Raw genomic sequence first — 8,915 nt, 5'->3', positions numbered from 1 at the left:
GGGATTGGAATGAAAACTGACCTTTTCCAGTCCTGTGGCCACTGCTGAGTTTTCCAAATTTGCTGGCATATTGGTGCAGCACTTTCACAACATCATCTTTCAGGATTTGAAATAGCACAACTGGAATTCCATCACCTCCACTAGCTTTGTTCTTAGTGATGTTTTCTAAGGCCCACTTGACTTCCCATTCCAGGATGTCTGGCTCTAGGTGAGTGATCACACCATCATGATTATCTTGGCTGTGAAGATCTTTTTTGTACAGTTCTTCTGTGTACTCTTGAGTACCTATTATGTGCTGGGTACCATTCTGGACAATGGAGGTACAAGAGTGAACAAGAAACAATCTATGTCCTTGTGGACCTTACTTTCTAGTCAGGTACAAAGTGAAAGTGAAAGTCACTCAGTCATGTTCAACTCTTTTCGACCCCATGGACTATATAGTCCATGGAATTCTCCAGGCCAGAATACTAGAGTGGGTAGCCTTTCCCATCTCCAGGGGATCTTCCCAACCAAGAGATTGAACCCAGGTCTCCCATATTGCAGGCAGATTCTTTACCAGCTGAGCCACCAGGGAACCCCAAGAATACTAGAGTAGGTAGTCTATCCCTTCTCCAGCGGATCTTTCCAACTCAGGAATCAAACCAGGGTTTCCTGTATTGCAGGCAGATTCTTTACCAGCTGAGCTACTAGTTGGGTAAGAAATAAATACATGAATACAGATAAGATAATAACCTTGTGATAAATACCAGGGAAAAAATGCCAAGTTAGGGGAGAGATAAAAAGTTACAGGTTAGAGGGAATAAGAACCTAACTGCAACTCAATGGACAGGTCAGTCTAAGGGTATGATAGTTGATAAGATCTAAAAAGAAAAGCATGAGCACTAACAAGACTTTTAAAGAGCAAAGATACTCCAGCAAAGGGAACAACACATGTGGAAGGCCAGGAGTCAAGAAAGAAATTGATACATTTGAGGAACTGAAAGGCAAGTGAGCATACTAAGAGAAACTTGGGCAGGGGGTAGAGGAAGTTAAGAAATGACACTCAAGAGTTAGGCTAGCACTAGAAGTTGACTCATTGGAAAAGACTCTGATGCTGGGAAGGATTGGGGGCAGGAGGAGAAGGGGACAACAGAGAATGAGATGGCTGGATGGCATCACTGACTCGATGGACATGAGTCTGAGTGAACTCCAGGAGTTGGTGATGGAGAGGGAGGCCTGGCATGCTGCGATTCATGGGGTTGCAAAGAGTCAGACACACCTGAGCGACTGAACTGAACTGAACTGAACTGAGACAGGGTTAGTGTTGTGGAAGACAACGTGATTGCCTCCCTAAAAGCCATAAGCTCTTTTTTTCTTTGCCAATGGAACCCCAGTTTTGCATCGGTGGTGATGCATCTAGCTCCAGGGAATGAATCACAATTTATTTAAGCCAGTTCTGGCCAATGATATATAAGGGTAAGTCACTGAAAGTTTTTCAAGTAATAAAAAGTCACAAGTGAGTGAAGGTGTTTTCTTCTCTCCCTTCACACTTTGAAGTGAAGTCGCTCAGTCGTGTCGGACTCTTTGCGACCCCATAGACGGTAGCCTACCAGGCTCCTCCATCCATGGGATTTTCCAGACAAGAGTACTGGAGTGGGTTGCCATTTCCTTCTCCAGAGAATCTTCCCAACCCAGGGATCGAATCCGGGTCTCCCACATTGTAGGCAGACGCTTTACCATCTGAGCCACCAGGGAAGCCTCTCCCTTCATACTTTAGGTGCTGGAATGTTTTTTTCCTAGGCGTTCCCTCCTAAACTCAAAAGGTTCAGTCACAGTGCTCCTCAACCTTCATTTGTAATTAATTATTAAGGTATAACATATATTCATTGGAAAATACTGGAGCAACATAGTACAGGAAAGCTAAAAGTAGAAAGTAAAGATGCTGTGACTTCCTTGGCAGTTCAGTGGATAAAACTCCTAAGGCAAGTTTCCCCGGGTGAGATCCTTGGTCTGAGAACTAAGATCCCACATATTGCTGAGGCAATATTTTGGCCTTGCCAAAGTTTTTTAACTTTTTTTTAAGAAGTAAAGATTCTCAGAAACTTTCCTCCCCAGCCCTACCCACCAGGAGTAATAATTAATTCTTGTTTATCCTCTAGGAACTTTCTATCACATGTGTACACACAAATTGTTTTTACACAAACTGAATTATTGTGTCTTGACAGATACGTATAGCTATATAAATATACGTCTAAGAAAGTTGCCTTTTTTACTCACATTTTGGAGATATTTCTATACCAGCACATTTATATATACTTCCTTTTGTTCCTTGCCACCAAAAAAAAAAAAAAAAGCTATAATAAACACCTTTGTGGATATATCACTGGTTACTGGTAAAAAATAATTGTTGGATAGTTTCCCGGTAATTAACCTGCCCAATCAAAGCATCTAAACCTCTGATACTGTCAAATTACCCCTCGGAAAGGTTACACATGCGATATTCTAAACAGCATTTCCTCACATCTTATCTACATCCGGTGTTAACAAACTTCAAAAGATTGAAAACATGGCGTCTGGTTATTTTTATTTGGTTCTTTAGTTATTTTGGGGGTCTCTAATTATTATGAAGTAGGACAACAATGCCTGATTGTTAAACCCGCAGAAGCTTTTCAAGTCATATACCCTGAGGAGACCCCACCTCTTCCCCTTAAAATTTAATTGTGACCTTCGGCATGCAGGGTCTAAGGAAACCCATGCCTCTAAAAAGGGGATAATGGGAGCACAAAGATTTACGAATAAAGGGCATATCTAGCAATAAAAGGAATCCCTCCCTACACATTCGTTATTAGTGGTACTCATCATTAGGGGTATTTTTTAAGCCCCTCAGTATTTTATCTTTGGCATACTTCTCCTCCCTGTCAAGCTTCGCAGAATCCTCGTTGCTTGTAACTCGAAATGAGAGGAAAATCGGCTGGTTTTCAAAATTCTCTTCCCTTCAACCGCCCCTTACTTCAACCCCCGCCTCAGACACTGGTTTACATATCCTTAATGAGTACGGGAATGAGTGGCAGGTTTTAAACAATACTTTCTCTGGACCTTCTAGGACCCACTGTTTACTGCGTAAGAAACTGCAGATAACCAGTATTTAATACGACACGACCCTCAGAGCCAAGGAGAGTAAATCAGCACCGCTGAAAAGATTCATAAAAAGAAGTTCTAAACAAGAGAGCAGTCCAAACCCAACCCCTACTTCTAAGCCCCGGGACCCCACCTCCCACGGCCCCGCCTTCCAATCCGGAAGTGATGTACAAAGTGGAGTCCGTCTTTTTCCGCCGTCCGCCAGCTGCGCGGCCGGGACTAACGCTGCGCGTACGTCGGCGTCGGGGCTAACAGAGGGATTCTGGGTAACGGCCCCAGCCGGCTGGGGCGGCTGGCTCCCCGCGGCGGGTTCTACTCGCGCCAAGTCCGTTGGCTGTGGGGGTTATACAGCCGCGGGCAGCTGGACATGGAGCAGCCGTGGCCGCCGCCAGGACCTTGGAGCCTCCCTCGGGCAGAGGGTGAGGCTGAGGAAGAGAGTGACTTGGACTTGTCCCCCGGTTCTCCCCGCTGCCCGCAGCTGCCGGGAGGCGGCACCCAGGTGAGAAGGGAGCCCGTGTTCTGCGGGGTGGGGGTGGGGGGGATGGGGAGGTGTCGTCACCAGGCCCCCAGAGGTCTCTGTCTCTGCGACCCTGTTCTGAGCCCCCACCTCCCCCTTTTACCCACCCCGACCCCGGGCGTCGGGGGCCTGATGTCATCCCATCGCTTTGTAACATCTACTGAGCTCTTCGAAGAGGGGCTGGCCATATATTCCCAACCTCCACCTCCACACACACCTTTTTCACCTTGGCTAATTTCTCACCCTTGAAGAAATTCCTCTCCCCCACCCCTCTTCTGATGGCACTCAGATTTAGGACAGCTCAGTCTATAATGTTGACCCTTTGTCCTCTTGTGCCTGCTCTTATCCGAGCACTTTATTCTCTTGAAGGTTCAAATATTTGTGCACAGTTGATGGGAACAGTGAATGGTTGTATTTCAATAATTCTCTGAGCCCCTGACTAAAGACTTTAGGTCCAGTTTATTTTACTGACTTTTGACATCTGAGCAAATTCTGTAAACCTTGCTTTTGATGCTGGCGTAAATCTCGGCCATTCGCGTGACCATTTCCCCCTTAAGTTTATGATTTTAGTTTTGCTTCATACCATTCTTCAGTTAAAAACATATAGACAAGCCTTTGCCTTTTCCTTCAGACTTTTCCCTCAGATTCCTGCCGCTTCCTGTGGTTTTCAGCCAAGCCTTTTTTCCTCTGAAACTTATCCAGATGTGATATACTACCACTTAGGATTTTCCTAGGTCCCACCTTCGGGAGTGCTTATATAGTGCTCATATCACTTAGTCCTGGTTTTTCTCCTAACCTGTTTTCAGAGTATATTTCAGGATCACTGACTAAACACTAATAAGTAAAATAAAATGGAGTTTAGGTATCTGCCTTCTAGCCTTCTTACAAAATGGGATCCCTGAAGGCTTAACTGAGTTAATAGTTTTTCTCTAGACTTATCTTGCTGTTAATGAGAATGAGTGATTTAAATTGTTTTCCAGTAAGTGTAGGGTCGTTGATCTTAAGCCCAGCTCACAGGGTTGGTTGGCTGCAAAGAGAAAAATGCTGTTTCATAACCACAGACTGTTCTCCATCCAGCCAGTCACTGGGAGCGTACAGGACATTTTTTAGGAGGACAGAATGATAGTTGATAAGTCGATAGTCACTCACTAATTATGGATCGCTGGTGTCATCTTTATATACAAAATATGTTATATAAGCATGTAATGAATGTGGTACAGAGCTAGAGACAAAGAATGAACAGCAGCTGCCATTGTCAATTTTGAAGGCTTATAGAGAGGATAGAAAGGTCTCAAGAATTTCACTGCATAGTGGTTGAATCTAAAGAGTAACCTAAAAGAAACCAAATTCTAAAAATAACTGTATTAATTTATAACCTTATTTAGCTGACAGGAATTTTAGGAATGATTAGGCTTATCTCCTTCATTAAAAGTGATTTCCTTGAGACCATGTAGCTAGTCAGTGGCAGAATTAGATCCTGCCACATCCTGGTTTAGAACCCACTTCTGGAACCTGGTACAGTGTTTTTTCCCACCTACTGCACTGCCCATCCTGTGATGTAAAACTTTATTTGGCTGAAACTATCTTTGGTGCTAAAATTTACAGAATGATTTCTAATCCTAAATTAGTTCATTTATTTACAACAAACCTACTTATTTGTCTTGCTGGCTTTAAGTTTTATGACAAATTTTTCTTTTTGGAATATTTAGAATAAAATGTTTAATTTCATTTATAAACATTTTATAATCTCTATAAAAACAGCCTTGGTGTAATTTTACTAATACAGGGAACCTAGACATCTTTATGTCATGTATAGTTCTGAGATCTAATTAAATGCAATTTGGAACTTAGAGATCCTGTTTGGAAATTTTTTTTTGTCAAGTTATATTAGTAGGCCTTAATGCTAACAGTTCCTTTTTCAAATCTGTGTTTATTAAATATAATCAATCATCTCAATACATGTGGGATAGTTAACTCAAATGCCCAAACATAGTCTTTGGAGAAGAATTTAAACATTAATCAGTTTTAGAATTTGGAAATAAGATTTCTATGTTTGACTTGAGAAATGATTTGAGAATTTGGTCCTGCATAATTTGACCATGCAAGATATTTCCGTTTGTCCTCATCTTTGTTAGTATTTGTCTTTTCTTACAAAATAAATTTGACAAGTTCATTTGTCTCCTCTTCCTAGTTCCTTCTTAAGCATAGCTAATCTACAATTATTCTTAATCCTATTTTAGAATAACAAAAAGTAAAAATAAATACTTGGTTGACTAGGACCATGTGGTAAATGAGTAACTAAAACATTTGAATACCAAGTGTCCACATTTGCCCAGTAAGTCTTAAGTTTGCCTGAAAACTCAGCCAGAAAGGAGGAACCTTGCATGCTACATGCCTTAGAATTCCTTACCACCACTAGTCTGTTCCAAGAAGTCAGGAGTCATTTATTCATCTAAGATTTATTGAATTCTAACCCCTCAAGAAGCTTATAGTTGAGTAAATAAGCACAATATTGTGTGAAAGCACTCAAATGCATAAAGAAGTATGCATAACTTTGGTGGAGAGGGACAGGATAAGAGGGAAGGGAAGTGATGCTAGAATCTAGGATAGAGATGGGAGTTTAGGGATGGGGGATTGCCACTTTGAAGTGGTGGGGGCGAAAAGGAAAGAATAAGCAAAGGAGTAGAAGATTGAGTACAGCTGAATCAAGAGAGATAATAGGAAGTGAGATCATGAGGCACCATGCCATGCTACAAAGTTTGCACTTTAAAAGTTCTCAAGACTGTGAATATGTAAAATTATCATTTTTGTTAGATCACGCCAAGTCTAGTAGAGAATGACTTGAGATTAGAAAGGCTATACTTATATAATTAAAGTGAGAAATTATAAGGGCTTGAATAGTGATGCAGGTAAGGGAATAGATTGGAGTATTATTCTGAATACCTACCTTGAAATTGGTCTTCATTTTGGCTAAGAAATCATGAAGAATGTGCCTTTAGCTTTTGTTCTATGGAGCCGAGGATTAGAAGGAATTAAATATCGATCTTGGTGCTTTACATGTGGAGGTTGAATAATTGTTAAAACTAAGTACCTTTGCATCTTAGCAGAACAGAATCACCAGGGTGGACCTAGTGACTTTTTTTAATTTAAAAAATAACCTATTTTTATTAGGATTAAGTTAAAAATTATGTATCTGATATAATCAGTTATAATAGAAATTTCCAATAAGAACTTCTCAGGTTACCAAGGATTGGGGTAATACAGAAAGAAAATAAAAACCAAGAAGTGATTACTTCTAAATAAGCAGTTCTTTGCAGTGAAGAACTTGCAGAGCAAAACTCTAAAGGTCTGGTTTTCAGTATATTAACTGATAAGATGATGAACTGTATTTAAGCTTTTGTTTTCATTATTTTGTTCCAGGATTATAAAGGCTATAAATCAAATGTTTGTTGAGACCTGCTGTATGCAGGACACTGCTAGTTGCCAGGCTTTTTGTTGCTGTTAGTTGTCCAGGGAGAGACACAAATTAACGAAGAAGCTTAGAGTCTAGGTGATGAAACAAGACCTGTAATATAAAATTGTAACTGCAGACACGGAAGGCTGGATACCTATATGCCAAAAACATCGTACAGAAATCCTTGACTGATAGAAAATTGAACTGTTCTACATAAGCATACCTGTTCTGTTGCCTTCTTCATTTCTTAAAAATACTGTTTTTTATCCAGATGTATAGCCATGGAATTGAAATGGCTTGCCAGAAGCAGAAAGAGTTTGTGAAGAGCTCTGTGGCGTGTAAATGGAATCTCGCTGAAGCTCAGCAGAAACTTGGTAGCTTAGCACTGCATAACTCTGAGTCCTTGGATCAGGAACATGCCAAAGCACAAACAGCAATATCAGAACTGAGGCAACGGGAAGAAGAATGGCGGCAGAAAGAAGAGGCTCTAGTACAGAGAGAGAGAATGTGTCTGTGGAACATGGATGCCATTAGCAAGGATGTTTTTAATAAGGTATTATCTTTTATTGGGCCTACTGAAATAAGGAAAGACTGAAATGTTTGTGCAAACCAGTTGTGCATATCTGATAACAAAACAACAGAATCCTGTAAACAGTATTCAATTTTGACAGTTTAGGAAACGTGATCATTATAGAAACATGTATCCCAAGTAGTGTCTAATGTTGGTAGTCCTTAATCCAATTATATGGCTGCAGCATAGCACACTGAATATAAATGTGGGTTCTAGAGTCAGACTACCTCAAATGTCAACTTTGTCACAGCTTGGCTTTGTAACCTTGGGCAGATCACTTCCCTAAGCCTCAGTTTCCTCAAATACAAAGAGCAGGTATAAAGATTAAGCAAGGTAACATCATAGAAGCAGGTAGCATGGGGCCTGGCATGTGGTAAAGCTCAGATGTTACCAGAGATTTCTGAAGTTGCTGTGCTCATCAGCTTGCTTTCAATTTTTTTGTTGTTTAGTCACTAAGTTGTGTCCAGCTCTTTTGCAGTCCCATAGGCTGTAACTCGCCAGGCTCCTCTGTCTGTGGGTTTTTCCAGGCAAGAATACTGGAGTGGGTTACCATTTCCTTCTCCAGGGGTTCTTCCTGACCGAAGGATAAAACCCATGTCTCCTGCTTGGCAGGCAGATTCTTTACCACTGAGCCACCTGGGAAACTGTAGTTACTGGTTTTATCAAGTAAAACAAAGTTTCTCACTGTTATTTACCAGTATGTATTTAGTAACCCTCAGATAGTAATCTGGACTTAGTGTTATAGGCATTACTGCTGAAAGGAGTAGTAAAATATTTATGCCAAGTTAGTAATTTATTAAGAGCAGTCTTCTGTTTCTCACTGGATTACATAGACCTTATTCTTTGACTTTTGTATCTGAAAAAGGAGTGGGCAGTGAAATAAAGTCATTTTCATCTAAATGTGTAAAGTAGTATTTCTTTCTATTTGTACTAAACTCTCAAGCCTCAGGTGTAGACTGCTCATTCTTGTCCAAGTCCACACGCATTTTATCTTTAGTAGGTAGTAATGTCGCTCAGTGTGTCCGACTCTTTGTGGGTCCCATGGACTGTAGCCTATCAGGCTCCTACATCCATGGGATTTTCCAGGCAAGAGTGCTGGAGTGGATTGCCATTTCCTTCTCCAGGGCCTTCAGGGGATCTTCCCCACTCAGGAATCGAACCTAGGTCTCCCACATTGCAGGCAGACACTTTACCGTCTGAGCCACCAGGGAAGTCCATTTTATCTTTAACCTTCATTATTCTCTAGATGTAGTGTG

General features: G+C 41.1%; 1 protein-coding gene and 1 long non-coding RNA gene across 2 annotated transcripts in view; one reads left to right on the top strand and one right to left on the bottom strand.

Annotated features, from left to right (window-relative positions):
- The window catches only part of LOC120860237, an 18,306-nt gene extending 14,974 nt beyond the window's left edge, over positions 1 to 3,332 (bottom strand). The window contains exons 1-2 of the long non-coding RNA XR_005720275.1: positions 3,251 to 3,332; positions 2,257 to 2,307 (exon numbers count right to left, since the gene is read on the bottom strand). This is a non-coding gene — a long non-coding RNA (uncharacterized LOC120860237). The remainder of the gene's footprint in view (positions 1 to 2,256; positions 2,308 to 3,250) is intronic.
- LOC120860232 (hsp90 co-chaperone Cdc37-like 1) overlaps positions 3,275 to 8,915 on the top strand; it is a 21,094-nt gene continuing 15,453 nt past the window's right edge. The window contains exons 1-2 of the mRNA XM_040236020.1: positions 3,275 to 3,616; positions 7,360 to 7,641. Coding sequence (XP_040091954.1) covers positions 3,485 to 3,616; positions 7,360 to 7,641 — 414 coding nt within the window. The 5' untranslated portion in view covers positions 3,275 to 3,484. The remainder of the gene's footprint in view (positions 3,617 to 7,359; positions 7,642 to 8,915) is intronic.

The sequence above is a fragment of the Oryx dammah genome, unplaced genomic scaffold (genome assembly GCF_014754425.2).
Source record: "Oryx dammah isolate SB20612 unplaced genomic scaffold, SCBI_Odam_1.1 HiC_scaffold_11050, whole genome shotgun sequence".
Taxonomy (NCBI): domain Eukaryota; kingdom Metazoa; phylum Chordata; class Mammalia; order Artiodactyla; family Bovidae; genus Oryx; species Oryx dammah.
The sequence above is the reverse complement of the archived record's forward strand: the minus strand, read 5'-3'. Positions and strand labels throughout refer to the sequence as shown.